The sequence below is a fragment of the Podarcis muralis genome, chromosome Z (assembly GCF_964188315.1).
Source record: "Podarcis muralis chromosome Z, rPodMur119.hap1.1, whole genome shotgun sequence".
NCBI lineage: Eukaryota > Metazoa > Chordata > Lepidosauria > Squamata > Lacertidae > Podarcis > Podarcis muralis.
In genome coordinates this window covers 30562233-30578303 of record NC_135673.1, presented here as the reverse complement: position 1 = coordinate 30578303, position 16071 = coordinate 30562233, and the positions used below count along the sequence as shown (strand labels likewise).

Here is a 16071-nt window from a genome sequence, read left to right as displayed (position 1 = left end):
GCTCACAACATTTCACGACATTTTATCTGAGTCACAATAATGGCACTGGTATACATTGTGGTATTAGGTCCTTTGCTTTGCCTTTGAACACCGTACATTACAACTGTGGGAAATCCTTGAGCTGCACTGATGTTTCTCTCACAGAGCTCCAGTTTCCAGAGTGGTTAAAAAAGAACCAATCCCTCTGGGAATTGTAGCTCTCTGAGGGCAATAGGGGACTCCTGACAACTCTCAGCACCCATAGCAAACAACAGTTCTTAGGATTCTTTGTGGGGAAGTCACAACTGCTTGAAGTGGTATGATGCTCTTTTAAACACAAGGTACATAATGGGGGCTGAGGTATCTCCTAATATTCAAATGAAATCTACCATCCTGTAGATGTAGGCATGCCCTCTGCGGCAACAGAGAACAAGTCTTTGCCCTCTTGTACATGATACCCAGTGGTGGGGAACCCCCAGACCAAGGACCTAATTAATTAGCGGCCAGCTAATGGAAGGGCCATGCTAATCTTCTCTGTATCGTTCCAATTTTAGTATATGTGCTGCCGAAGCGAGCGGGTTAAACCACAGAGCCTAGGACTTGCCGATCAGAAGGTCAGCGGTTCGAATCCCCACAACGGGGTGAGCTCCCGTTGCTCGGTCCCTGCTCCTGTTCACCTAGCAGTTCGAAAGCACATCAAAGTGCAAGTAGATAAATAGGTACCGTTCCAGTGGGAAGGTAAACGGCGTTTCCATGTGCTGCTAATGGTCAGGGGTCCCTTTACCTTTAATGGAAGGGCATTTTGGCTAAGCCCTGCTGGCCTGTCCCCTACCTGATGTCAGCTGATCACTAGATCTTACAGTGCCCTGTTCATCGTGCCCTACAAGCACCGATAACCAGCTGACTGTTAGGCCTTGTGAAGCACTGCATGCACAGCACACTGCAAGACCCAAACGAATGATCAGCAGTTTGTCGGTGCTTTCCAAGCAATGTGCTTGCCTTCATAGTTTGATTTCAAACCAGGACAGCAAAAACGGGTCGTCTGTCATTGTTGAAAATGGGTCAAGCTTAGCCCATGGCTGGTTCCTGTTACCCACCTCTGTGATAGCTCTCCTAGCACTGCCTACCCAGATGTTCAAAGGCATTATGTACACATGTGTATGATCTCTACATCTTGCATGGTCTGCCACAGGAAACATTACTGGTGTTACCCACAGCTATCACCATGCATGAAGGTCCTCTTTGATCATGGTTGCAGCACCGGATTAACCCTGTGGCAGTCAAAATCTTTCTCCCCTCCCCCCCTTGCAAATTATCTCCTAGTACTCACAAATATTCTATTAGAATCCGGAGTTGGCAGGAACTTGCAACACAACAACTCACAGAAAGCTTACCGTAGTTTCTGGAGGTTTCTCGTGTACACGCTCAAGTGGGATAGCCTTTGAACTAAGAAAGCTTGATAGTAATTTTCTTTCAAGAGCAAACCAATATTATTTAAAAGGCCAGTGCCTACTCTGCCTATGGACGGTTGGTTTCCATGTGTTTCGACAGAGCAAGAGAAAGAATAATTTTGCCCACCCCACTACATTTAAGAGAAGGTATTCATACAGCCTATGAGGCCGTTTGAAGATCAGCATCCTACCCCTGCCTCCGCCTGTATCATATAGCCAAGTATCTAATGGCACTTTCCCTTTAAGGAAATTACGATTAATGAAGAACTAAATCGCAAATCCATTAGGTTTTAGTCAGCACAGCAACACCACACGGGGTTTTTCATGAATGCTCAAAAAATCCAATAGCGTAACCTCTGGTAAAGCTTGAAAAGCCCTGAAGGACAAGGCAGTTAGATCAATATTAGTTTATTTCAACTGCTGTGCAGTACGGAGAGACAGAGCCGATCATCCAATGGATTTTATTACCTGTTGGGGAGATAAGTCCTGGTGATAAGAGGCCTGGTACTCCGTGGGGCAGTAGGCGCGTGTTCTCTTGTATTGCAACCCCCAGAGAGCGCTTGGGGGGTCTTCCTGGTCGTGAACTGTTGAAACAAAAGTGAAAATGAACTTTTCAGAGCTCTTTTGTCAAAAGGATTTGCATAGTAATGCACTCTGCATTGATTTTTTAAGGTCCTGAATAGCATAGAGGCCTTGGCTGTATTCAAAACCAGCTCCTACAGCCTTAACTCTTTCGGTACCCGATTCTGCCAGTGGCCCTTAAACAAGTGTTGGGGGTGATCTGCTTTTCTGAACTTTGACATACCCTTCAACATTTCTCCAATGAAAACAGGGAAATTCTATTCCATAATAATAATTTTACTATTTACACCGTGCACATCTGACTGAGTTGCCCCAGCCACTCTGGACAGCTTCCAACATATATAAAAATGGGGACATCCTACCATACCTTCCAACATTTTCCCAGAGAAAATACGGACATCCTAAGGGAAAGCAGGACATTCCTGGATCAAATCAGAAACTGATTCTGTAAATCTGGGACTGTCCCTGGAAAATGGGGACACTTGGATGGTCTGCATGGGGGATAGGGGTTAGGAATGTGGCATTCCATTTCAGAGAGCAAATATTCAACCTTACTAGATAACCCAGTGTTCTCATCTCCTCTATCTACAAGATTTTGATTTCACTCTTTTTTCAAAAGGTTTAGGGCGGTATGCGGCTCCTCTGATTCACCCTCATAAGAACCCTGTGAGGAAGGATGGGCTGAGATGCAGCAACTGTCCTGCTAAACTGAATGAGGATTTGACAGGTGAGAGCAGGATTCAGACCCCCATTTAGCCACAAAATTTACAGTGTGTGACCTTGAGACAGTTGCTACCTCTCAGCCCAACCTTCCCCAGGCAATGACGATCAAAGCAAACAAATCTTGTCACCACATTGCACCAGCTCTCATAATTAAACATGATAACCATGGTTCTTCAATACCTTTGGTGAGAAAAGGGATTTTCTTAGTCATGCACCCTTGTTTCAGGGTGTGACTGGATGGCATTCTAGATTCTGATCCATGTCATTATTAATTTAATTGCTAGCCAACTTTTAATTTAATTGCAACCCAGCCGTTATTGATTTAATTGCTAGCTTTATCCCAAAATATCCCAGGGGTGGTTTACAACACATTCAAACAAAAAACAATGAACACAATCCATTAATAAACTAAAACAAAAAACAAAACAAAACAAACAAACCTCACAAGCAAAAATATTTCAATTATCAAAACATTCAGTACAACAGAACAGCAATCAGTAAAATATTAATTGTTGTCACAGAGGCAAGAAGGAACAGATGTGACTTCAGATGACACAGGAATGGGAATAGTCACTTCTTCAGGGAAAGGGAGTTCCACAAATAGGGTGCTATGACAGATAAGGTCCTGTCATTGCAGAAGAGACTGGCGGGGCCACAAGCGGGGTATCCCCCAGGAAACTCAAGGCTTGAGCTGACACATTGTGTTGAAGAGCAGCTCCAAGATCCCAGATGAATTGGTTTCCTGGTGGAGAAGGTAGAATTCCTATCTATGAAGCCAATCTCTCCCCACAACCACCACCTATGCTTGTGCCCAGGTACCCAGGTGGGCAAAGCTGGATCATGCCTGGTTCACTCTTCTCATCTACCCAGGTCTCAATAAGACTCACCAGATTAGATGACTCATAAGACTCATAGGAACCATAAGAGTTGAGGCAGATGAGGCTTTGCCCCACCAAACCCAATCCGTCCCCAGCTGCCTGCCTTCCTACTTGCAACCAGTCCAGAGTGTGGTACTGCCTGTCAGCTCCATGCCCCCCTCTACCTAGGACTCATCTGGCTCTACCTACTGTTGGTCTTCCTACATCCTACCAAACCCAGTGGGTGGGCATAAGCCACCACTGACCATAAGAAGGGAAGATAAGGACCCTGGAGGTTCTCATCAACAGTTAGCTCCTGTCCTCTGGTCATAGCCTTAAATTATGGAAATTATTTCTAAGTTTGCATTTATTCATAAATATTTACACATGTAAGTTTTGTGCAAATCTTTGCTCTCTTCCCCTTCTTTTGTGGTGATGCATTTCATTTTTGCTTTAGGCAATGTGCAAATGGCCACCCTAATTCTTTGCTGTCTGACTCACTGGGCCCATCGCGGTGGAAGGAAACCAGCTTCCCTTCCATACAGTCCTTGGTACAAAAATATGCTGGTAAGAAACTCCTTCATATAACATTGTTTAAACCCAGTGCACCTCAAAACTCCCACCTGTAAAATGGAGCCAACTGGCTTCAGAACGTATTTCTGGGATCTATACTAGGTTCATTGTGCTAATATGATGTCATGTCCAAGCTCAGTATCCTAGCTGAATGAAACCTGTGCTGCTTTCATGGGGCTCCTGAAACATTTTTAAGCATATTGTACTACAGTATAGCATAGCACATTCCAAGAGTGACCACAGCAATTTATCTTTTAGGCTTCCCTTCTTCATCAACTGATTGGTGCTTCTGACTGCTGTGCAAATGGGCTCAGGTAACAACTCCAATCTAGCCTATCAAAATTCTCACATTTTTCAACCCTGGATCAAGCCATTTATAAATTGTGGCTAAGAATATTAATCTACAATGTAAAAGAAGGAAAGTGGCACCTCTCTCTCTCTCTCTCTCTCTCTCTTACTCACAGAAACAAAAGGTTAGGTGCTTCTTGTCCATGAATGAGACCGCATGGTTATGCTGCACCAGCCCCTATATTTTCTTTAAAATAGGGGAGAAGGACACAGCAGATCTGAATACACTCCAGGAATCCCCACCCCTAACAGATCAACCCACTTCAAGCATTCCTGTTATACAAGCAATGGGACTTCTCAACTGAAGTTCAAGGTTTAAACAAATAGAATATATTGTGTATAACAGAAGTAGAGAACCTCAGGACCTCCAGGCCTCTGTATCTGGCTTTTGGGACTCTCCCTGGGTCACACCCCCTCCCCAGGGCACCATCCTTCTCACCATATCACACCCCTCACCAACCTTGCTTTGCACCCTCATCTGCTGTTGCCTAGCTGTATGCCCTTGAACGCTGAAGATAATGATGATGCATGGAGGGAGGGACCTATGTGTGGATGTAGAAAGCTCAGACTTTAGCACGTGCATCAATTAGCCTACTTTTGCCTCTACCTCTGGCCTACCTCTGGTGCACTTCCCCTAAATGGTTCCCTATGAAGGAATATGGCTCTCAGGATGAGAAAAGTTCTCCAATCCAAGCATGTAACAACAAGGGAAGGGGCTGTATCCAATGTAGCACTAAGTTGAAGTCACTTAGAAGTATACTTGTTGCACAAGGGGAAATGCAAGTCAATTAACAAAGGTGGTTGCAAGATGGATTGCGCAACAAGAATAGTATCTTGCACAAAAAGCTTCTCCTAGCACAGCTGTTGCACTGGATTCCTTTGTTGTGCAGCCTTTAAATTCAGCCACCCACCACTCCAACGGTCCTTGTGCTGCCAGACAGAGAACACTGGTTGTGTTCCAGAGGCACAAATAAATGGGACACAGGCACTGTAAGCTGGCCAGTAATTGTGATATGCAGGGCAAGTGATACTAAAAAAGTAGACTTAGGTCATCAAGCTAGATTTCCAATTAGACCTGTCACCCAAACAAGCAGACACTTGGAACGCAAGCTTTCCTCAGATCAACTGTAACCAAATATGCATCTGGCAGAATTATTAAGAGCTTATGCATGTACACCCAGAAGCTTCACTGAGTTCAATGGAACTAAATCCCAGATAAGTGTGAATAGGATTGTAGCCTAATTGTTAAATCATATATAAAACCACAAATCCCACGTTGCAACTTCTCAGTGAGTGAAATATTCATGTACAAAAGCACCTGGAGCCTTTAGTACTCACTAAACAGAACACGAATTGGACATTCCCCCTCCTCTTATTTCCTAGAGAGAAATCCATTCCATCCAGATGAGTAAAGAAGCTTTTGACAAACTTTGTGTTATACAGCCAACCAGCAACAATGAATGAGAGGTTCATAGCAAGAACCATTTCTCTCAAAAATGATTTCCCTTGTTCGCAAAGAAACGAAAGTTAAATTTCACTCCATCACGCTTGCAGTAGCAAAGCTCTTTATCAAAAGGAGACACACTCAAGTGGTTAAATGTCAGAAATCTCTGGTACTATTGCACAGAGGTGCCATTACTGTATTCATACTTCCACAAAGAGTGTGCATAATATTTGTTTTATTATACATCTGTCTAGATCTCAGATACACACACACATATCACATCCTAAAATCATTCTTGAGTTTACTACTTTAGGCCTATAAACCTTGTCCTTTTTATCTAGATTAATTTTTTAAGTCCCATCGTCAGTGCATTTTTAAAATATACTCTGGGGAGTCCTATGCAATACAAGGCAGCAAAACACAATAAAAAACTTTGCTGTATAGATCAATACATTTTATTGCACAACAGTCCTCAGGCTTTGGAGACCTGCTCTTGTGCAGCAGCAACTGAATGACACAATCCCTTGTTTTTCACATCACTGCAACATCATACTTACTAAGTGTGCAGTTTTACACACAGCCATCAATGCACACTAACTAAGCACCTTAAGTATTGGATCATGAGGAAGTGATAAGCTGGGTATCAATCACCACAATGGAACAAACGGAGCGGCAGAAAGAAACTTGAGCCAGATTGTATTGGGCCACAGCTCCCATCACCAGTGACTACTGATCCTGTCTCTAGGTCTGATGGGACTTAGAGTTCAACCACTTCTGGGGGGGGGGGCACAGGTTTTCCACTGATCTTCTCCTTGCAGCAGTCTTAACTATGAGGACCCTGTAAGAGCAATAGCCCCCTTCCCACATAACTCCAGCATCTCTTGAGGAAGGCAGGTTTTACCCCATTACGGTACCCTATGCACACTGCTGTATATGACATCTATGTTCTACCATCCACTTCTGTGTGAGAAGGAGCAAACAGTTAAGCACTATGAGTGGGGGAGAAAAGGTGGCAGTAACAGGTCCTACCCCTCTGGATTTACAGGAGCTCACTTCAACCATCAGTGCAAGCCATGGCTAAGGAAGAGATTGATCTGAAACATGACTTACAATTGCCAAGTGAAACAAAATGGGAAACTATGCTTTGAAGAAGTGAAAACCATGGTTTGGTGCAGTGGGTGAATTGACAAACCATAGTAGCTCCACCTCTGCAGAAACCACATGAACCCCAGAGAAGACTGAAGTGAGTAAGCAGCTCTATATTATGGCTTGCTGAGCACCACAAATAAAAAAGAAATAGAAACTTCACAAGCACGTCAAAACTGTGTCTTGCCAGTACATTTGGAAGCCAATAGTATGGTTTTAGGTTCTAAAAATATGGCTGCACAAACCATGGTTTAGTGTGAAATTGAGCCATGTAGGCATATACCTTACAGGAGGGGAAAGTGAACTTCACGGAAAGTCCAATGTGGCCAAAAAGATACGAGAATAGACTGTCATGTGATAGTCTAAAACTGCTGTTTTTGCAAACTTAAAGACAAACTTTTAGAAGCAGTTTGTATGCAAATGGCTGAAAACATAGCCTTCCTGATGGAGGCCAAGGCCCTACTTTTAAAGTTACTAGAATCAGATGTAAATTTACATATTAATCAAGACAAATAAACATGTGGGGATTTAACTAGGAAACAATCTGATGGCAATTTAATCAGCACAGGTTGAAAGGTCCATCACTACCACATCCTGTTGCAGTGAAAATATTGATTGTGTTACTGATTTTAGTAATGCCTTGTTTTGCAGGGTACAAATAGCCATGTAATTATTCTTTAATTGAATGGTGATTGCTTGCTAGTGATTATTAAGGTTGCTTGTGTGTGTGTTTTGCTTAATTACTAGATTATTTATGCTCAGCAATATAAAATAATATTTCATCTTTCTTTCTAGGAAGGGGGGAGTAGGCTGAAAGACAATGGGTCAGATCATAAACCAACTTCAACTGTGACAACAGAGTAAGCACATGTGTCCCCCTCCACATGGGGTCAAGTTCAAAAGTAATGATTTGTTGGATTTTGGATAAGTCATGTGTCCATACTCTCTCTCCTCCCCTTGTGAGCCATCTTTTTAATCTTTTAATTCATAGTTTCCTGTGACATCCAAACCAAAATTTAGCATCCCCTACAAACCAGGCCAGGATCAAACTATAATTTGGTATCCTGGTTCATAGAGATTGCAGCTGATTTGGACATCATGAGAAACTGTGGATTAGCAAATCAGGACGTATTAAATTAAGGTGTACAAGAGATACAACAGGGAGAGGGAGCACACAACTCATTCCTGGTGCAACAGAAATTAACTGGGTTAACTATCTTTTAACAACCCAACTAGCTCCTTTAGGGCGGTAGAGCCAGTCACAGTACAGGTCACGTTAGCCCACAATGTTTCAGTTGCTTCAGCTCCCTGCTGGAACAACATCTTTCTACCTCAGCAGGACACAGCTTCAGTCATTTGCTGAGGCAACATCATATACCTACCTTAGTAGGAGAGAGCAATGAAGTTGTCATTATTAGATACTGCAAAGGATTGCATCCCAATGGCAACATGCTGCCAATGGACCACAAAGGGAAAGGGGTAGCAAAGTGATAGTATATACAAAACACATCAAGGCTCACGTCCTGCCAGGCCAACCACTTGCATTGTGCATGATGCATACTATTAAATTGCACCAATGCAACTGCTTGAGTAGCAACAACTCCCTATGAGCATGAAATGTCAATGCTGAAATGATCACTGTTTAAAGCACTAGGTGGATCTGCAGATCTTTCAACAGTTCAGCTTTAAAGAATTAACATTAGATGTAGCATTTTGTAGGATTAATGGAGGGATACTGTCCCGCAGAAGCTTGATTTCCTCTGGGGGTCTAGCCCTTCATTTAGGCATAATTTAACCTGATGCTCTGCCTTTCATTTTCTGGCCTTCATTAGAGAAACTGAAATAGTACCCTATCCCCCTGAGTGCTGAGAATAAACCAACTGGAAATACATCTCAGCAGTACTTCATGTTTCTGAAACTGAAGTGGATTATCACCCAGCAACATTAACTCAGCAGCCTCCCTATAAACTTTGTGGGCTTGGCAGTTATCTAGATGAGAAGGGAAAGCATTGAATCTCTGGATGTCAATGAGATATGACACATTCCAAAGTATGTTTGCTACAAAAGGTGATAAATGAGGGAGCCAATATATTTTCCGTTAAGTTAAAAAAAAAAATTACTGGTAGCTACCTCATTTTTGACACCTGCTACTTATGAATTAATGCCAGACAATCTGGCTATCTCTACTGATTTGGGCAGGTTTCCACCCTATCCTCTATCCTAGGGACTCTGATTAGTAAATTACTTGTTGATCGCAGGAACTATGAGGGGAATGGTCACAGCCCAGTGCTGAGCTTCTGTTTTACATGCAGAAGGTCCCATTCTTCAATCCCCAGCAGCTCCAGGTAGGGCTGGGAGAGACCCTTGCCTGAAACCCAGGAAAGCTGATACCAGTCAGTGTAGACAATAGTGAGATAGAGTAACCAGTGGTCTGATTCAACATAAGGCAGTCTCCTACGAATGTTTGGCTTGGCAAATTCTCGCACATCTGACACCGTCAAATCCACAACACACTTAAGCAAAAATCCTCTAAGACAGCTTCAGGTGGTGTTTCCATTAGCTTATATACAATTCATTCATCTCAACCAGGGTATTGATGGAGCTGTAGGATCCTTCTCTTTCTCTCAGGCATTTGCAGGGTATCAAGGTAATTTCTTAAGAGGCAGGCATGTGCTGCTTTACAACAGGCATAGGCAAACTCGGCCCTCCAGATGTTTTGGGACTGCAACTCCCATGATCCCTAGCTAACAGAACCAGTGGTCAGGGATGATGGGAACTGTAGTTCCAAAACATCTGGAGGTCCGAGTTTGCCTATGCTGGCTTTACAACAATTGCTTATACAGCACTTCCCCACTTCACAAATATTCAAAATGTTTCTCATAATTAGCAGAGAGATTGTCCGTAAACTCTATAAGAAAATCCACAATGATCATCTCCATATTACAGCTGGGGAGGGAAATAAATCTCAGGGAGAAGCCCTGTTCATGAATTACTCACACTACACATTTAAATCATATTTGAGCGACATGGCCATACGACTCCCCTAGGAACTGTAATTTGTTAAGGATGCTAGGAACTGTAGCTCTGTGAGGGTGAAACCACAGTTCCCATGATTCCTTGAGGGAAGCCATGATTGCTAAACTGGTGTAAATATGATTTAAATGAATATTGTGGATGTGACCTATCAACTTACAGCAGCAAAGTCCATAAATTAATTAAGTGCAGTGTATTCAAATACTTTTCCATTGACTCGATTTCTTTGACCCAAGCAGGAAAGTATTTACTCCCATAAATTACTTTTCATTGATTCTCAAATTTGAAAATCCAGAAATTCCTGTTCACATGAATGATGACAGCTCAATCTGAGAGCTGGGGCTCAAAGAACAGAGAGACCTACAGTTCAAATTTAGTGACCATTGGAGGCCAGTTTCAATAGGTTTGGTTCATAAGTATACCTAAATGGAATGCAAGGAAGAGGATGTGACGCGATGAGCATTTGAAATATTCTTTGGAGCTTTATCCCTGCAAAAGGAGTACACACGTACATGCACACACACATTACTCCTCATTCTACAAGTTCTTTATCTGCATTTTGACCTCAGAACATTATTCTCTTCACTTGGGCCTTACTGCGCACATTTCCACCCTACCAAATGCAGTTAAACTCTACGTGACCTTCTGAGTGTTTAGGAAGATAAAGAAACTATGACCTCTCTGCAACCCGATTCTGTCTCCTCTCAGCATTGGCAAACTGATCACTTGTCTAACTATTGAACCACATTGTATTACTAACCAGATCAAAGGCAACAGCAGGCCAATTCAGCAGTGGGGTGGGGGTGGGGAGTCAACCATGCAAAATGGGTAATTAACATTAATCATACATGAAGTTGTTTAAGCAGATAACTAGAACCTGGTCACCATAGCAACCCTCATAAAATAGGGCTTCACGCTAATGCTCGGACTCTCTCCTTACCACATCTTGTGGGAACGCCAGGCCGCTGTCTCCTCTTGACTTTAACAGACTAAAGTGAATTACTGTTGAGGGATGACCAATGGTATAATGACATGGTGCTTAGCTGCATACCACTGAGGCTTCACCCACAGCTTTGGAGCCAGTTCGCACAATCATCAATCTTGCAATCTTCTTTGGGTGGCAGGGAGCAGGTGTGCGTACACACAAATACAGGCCCAATCTGCACTGTGCATTTAAAGGAGTATCATACAGTTTTAAACTGACATGGCTTCCCTCAAAGAATCCTGGGCACTGTAGTTAGCTAAGGGTGTTGTGAGTTGTTAGGAGACTCCTGCCATTTTCCTCAGTCAGCTACAATTCCCAGAGCTCAATGGGAAAACTAATTGTGAATTGCAGCTCTGTGAAGGGAGCAGGGAACCCCTATAAACTCTCAGCATCCTTAACAAACTACAGTTCCCATAATTCTTTGGGGGGGGCATGACTGTTTAAAGTAGTATCACAGCATTTTAAATGTATAGTGCAGTTGGGGCAACAGACTCTTCAACCACGAGTGTGTATGCACATATACAGTGGTACCTTGGTTCTCAAACTTAACCCGTTCCGGAATCCGTTCGACTCCCAAAACCGTTCAAAAACCAAGGCACAGCTTCTGATTTGTAGCAGGAGATTCCTGCACTCAAGCGGAAGCCGTGTTGGACGTTCGGCTTCTGAAAAACATTTGCAAACTGGGAGCCAATTTGTTTGCCAACCAAGCCATTCTGGAACCAAGGTTCCACTGTAATGGCAAACTGCCTAGGATCCACAGGCCTAAAGGCAGCTGATGTAGCTCAGGAGTAGAGAAATTCAGTGCCAAGCCTTTCCTCAGGTCTCTCCCTAGATCACGCCCTTTCTGCAAGCCACGCCTCTCACTGGCCCTGAGTGCCAGTGCTTTTGCTTGTCTGGAATGAGTCCTTTTGAGGTCCACATGCTGATGGCAAGTGCAGCCAAAGGAAAAAGTGGGCAGAGCAGAAAATATAATTTTTACCTTTGTCCAGTAGGCTAGCTTCTACAAGCACATACCTCTCTCCTCCATCTAGACAAGCATGAAGCCTTATCAGAACACGGGGACAGAAGACCATCAAGGTGTATTCCAAGGGCCAGACAAGAAATGCCTAGAAAGTCACCCCCAGTCCTGAGGTTCCCCTGATCTCTACAGATGACAACCCCACAGTGCTCTCAATTCCCATTTCCTTTATAAAGACATCTCCTCTCCTCCTAAGAAATGAGAAGGGCATCCACAATGAGTACTTAGGAACTATGGTATAAACACTTTGGCAAAATGTCAGAGCTAGCAAGATTTTCTAAGAGGCAGGTCATAGGAAAAGATGGAGTAGGACCCTCCTAAGAGCCTTGATGCTTGAAGCAAAGGGCAAAGTATCTGACCTGAAGTGCAGTTTAATCTTATTTCAGGTGATGTGATAGTGATGCCAACCTAAGATTACCAGACGTCTCTGTTTCCCAGGGACAGTCCCCGGATTTACAAATCAGTCCCCTGACAAAAACCTATCATTCCTACTGAAGTTGAAAAGTGTCCCCAGATTCCTTGAAAAAAATCTGGTAACCTTATGCCAACCACACTTGAGGGCAACAGGTCTGTTATCAGCATATAGGGCAGGCCCCATGGCATACAGAGCTCTGTCTTGTGCCGGTGAGCTCAGAAGAAATAGCCAGGGAGCTGTTGCAGCTGCCTCTAGCGGATTCCACCTGAGACAGTTACATCAATTTGCCACATGTTGAGCCGGCCCTGGGTGGAGGCTTGAGGATGCCAGTAAGAGTTAGGATCCCATTATCACTATCAGGTTCTGATTTATTCTCAACTGATTGTGTGGCATTATCTATTCTCTGACACAACCTGCCTATTAATAAGAGACAGTTCCCTTGGTTGTAGTGCTTCTGATTCCAGCTAAAAATCTTTCTGGTTTAGGAAAACCAACTTAGACCTGTAATTTTATTATGTACATTAGTTTTTTAAATGGTTTGTTTTATCTATATTGTGTTAGTTTTCTTAAATCTACTTGTGTTTTTTTTAGGTCTGTTGATTATATCTGTATGAATATTTTATATAATTTTATGTAAACCGCTTAAAGGGTTTTTTATTATTAAGTGCTATATTAATCTTTTTTCTTTATTTTTAATTTTTCCTTCATTAATTTTTAATAATTCATACAAACCATGCACAGTTTACATTGTCACAACCATCTGAAGAAACAGCATTAAAAGATTAATTCTCAAAAGGGCACCTAATATGAAATTATTAAATGCATTGCACTGTTACTTCGCTAGAATAAATATTACAAATAAATAACTATAAACACAATACTCAGTAACAATAATGAATACTTCAACTGCAGTCCTGCTTGTTCTTCATTTAATTTAAACCTTTTGCCAGGCATATTATTTTCATTTCTTCACAGATTCATATAAATAATTCACTCCCCATACCCTAAGCAAGCAAGCAAGCAAACAAACAAACAAACAAACAAACAAACAAAGATGACTACTTTCCTATATAGCCTCAGCCACCTCAAATACCATCAGCCCCTTGGTCCTCATCCACGTCAACAGGATCCACTAGACTAAGAAGGAGTATGAGAGAAATACATAGAGGTGGTGGTCAGGCCTCAGCCTGAGAATGCAGCGGAGCTGAGTAACCAAAGTGAGCTGGAAAAAGGACAGAGGGTGGACCGAAGGCGGAGAAAGAGTCAGCAGTGAAATCCTACAAGCAGCAGGACCTGTGGAAAGAAATTAACTTGCCAGCCCTGCACAAAAACTAGCTTCCAAGCCCAGTTTTTAAAGCACCATTAGCAACTGGCACTGCCCAAACCACCTCAGCCTGGTCATAGCCTGCCACTTCCTGCCCACCTTCTTACTTACATGCAGGCTAGGTAAAGCCACTGACAGTCATCTTCCTTCTCTTTAGTCTCAGTGCTTCCCCTTGTAGAACTCAGGAGGGAGGAAGAAATGGCTGAAACCAGACATAGTGGTCCCTCCTGTCATTGGCTCTTGTTCCACCTTCTGTTGGACTCTCTGCCTTTCACCTTACCAGCCCCAATGGGCACCAACCACCACTGCAACTTGATATTTGTGGCCCTGCTGTAGAATACATGATGCTCCTCAGTGATCAGAGCTGCATCAACTGAGGCCGTTTCTGCTGCTGTCTGGCCTGGGCTCCCCTTTTCCGATGGTCCAATGAGCATTGAAGAAGTTGGGTGAAGCTATTTAAAATTGACTACAACACCCCAGAGAGCTCCTGATGCGACATCATACAAAACTGATAAAACAATTTGTTTTCCAGGATCCCTTTCTTTTGAAACGAAGCTTAGATTGCAGTCCTAAACACACTTACTTTGGAGTGAGACCCATTGAATGTATGACATGCATAGAATTGCACTCTCAATATTTTAAATATTAAATATCCCCAAGCCCATCAGATAACGAGCGTCGTACTACTCCTGTAAGTACAGAACTCATTTGATGTACCTTATACACAGGTCTTCTCCCTTTTGATATGTTAAACCTTTTTAGTTTTGCTGAGAATTCAAAGCTGCTATTAAAAAAGTTAACGGAACCATTTGTTGGCTTATCATGCCTCTGAGTCATAGCTCTATTTTTCTGCCCTGGTAGATTCAACGGAACTTTTTTTTTAAAAAAAAAAGACATAGCCATAATGTGGAGAAATACCCCAATGTCCAATATTCAAACATACTTTTCCTTATCTAATGTCTAACCATAAAACCACCCTTACAGCCAGATGCGTCCTTTATAGCAAGTGCTAACCTTTCAAAAAACTTAAGTAAATTATTTATGAGGGAAAGGCATTTTAAAATATGTTTGAAAGCACTATAGGAATGCGCTATTAAATGTCTTGGAAACACATGGCTCTCCTCCTAATTGCCTCCGACTGAAGTTGGGCAAAAATGGGTGTGCCAATGCAGAGCTTGATGCTTTACTTCCATCTAGTCTTTGAAGTGGGTCAGAAAATATTATGCCCCTCTAAAGAGGCATCTCAGCAGGCTCAGAAGGAGTGAAATGGAGGCCCCATAGACCAGAAGAAGCCAATGTTGAGGCATCCACATCTTGAACTGTAATTCTGATCACCCCTGAACAATAGTCATGCTGGCTGGTGCTGTGACTTGCAATGAAACAACATCTGGAGGCCACTATTTTGGTTACATCTGCTCCAGACTTTTGGGATATGGGCACCTTCAGCATTTACATCAGGGACACCAGGGGACAGGTTCTGCCAACAAATGGACTATTTCAAAAACCTCTGATTTTGCACCAGAGAAGTACCCCACTAAATTAGGCTGCAGTTTAGGTCTCGCTCAACATAATGGAAAATGGCCAAAGATCTTCCAGCAAGTTTCATGGGCTGAGTGGAGATTTCAAACAAGCTCTCCCTGCTCCTCTAGCCACTAAATCACTCAGGTGATTTAGGTGTGTGAGTGTGTGTTTGTCCATACCCTGAAACAAACTCTTTCTCTCTCCCTCTGGCAGGAGAACAGCAGGATTTAAACCCAAACCTGCTTGTGGGCTTCTCATACGCATCTGCTGGCCACTTTCAAAATAGGATGCAAGACTAGATATGTCCATTGCTTCTTTCTTATGACCTCACACATCCAAGCCTTTTGGCTCCTCCCTTTCCTAAATGGTTTCTATCCTAGCTGGAAATTGGAATGAATATTTTATGAATGAATGCAAGGATAAAGGTAATGTCACTTTAAGAACTGGTGCCTGTGAGTTTGCCTGATTTCCTCTATTTGAATTTACCTTCATTTATTTGTTTGTTTAATATAACTCACAACCTGATTTCAACCATAAGTGTCTCAAAGCAACTTGCAGTAAGAAAAAAAGCATACACACTAGAAAATTAAAAACTTAAAACATCAGAAACAGAAACATGAAAAATGCACATATAGTGCTGGAACTCTACAATTGTATGATCCTATCTTGGTG

At 42.6% G+C, this 16071-nt stretch overlaps 1 protein-coding gene and 1 pseudogene across 6 annotated transcripts in view; both read right to left on the bottom strand.

Moving 5' to 3' along the window:
- The window catches only part of DACH2 (dachshund family transcription factor 2), a 305329-nt gene that overhangs the window by 149412 nt on the left and 139846 nt on the right, over positions 1-16071 (bottom strand). For all 6 annotated transcript variants that reach the window (XM_077922615.1, XM_028715836.2, XM_077922614.1 and 3 more), the window contains exon 2: positions 1899-2014. In XM_077922615.1, coding sequence (XP_077778741.1) covers positions 1899-2014 — 116 coding nt within the window. The remainder of the gene's footprint in view (positions 1-1898; positions 2015-16071) is intronic.
- On the bottom strand, positions 487-555 carry LOC114589603 (U6 spliceosomal RNA; annotated as a pseudogene).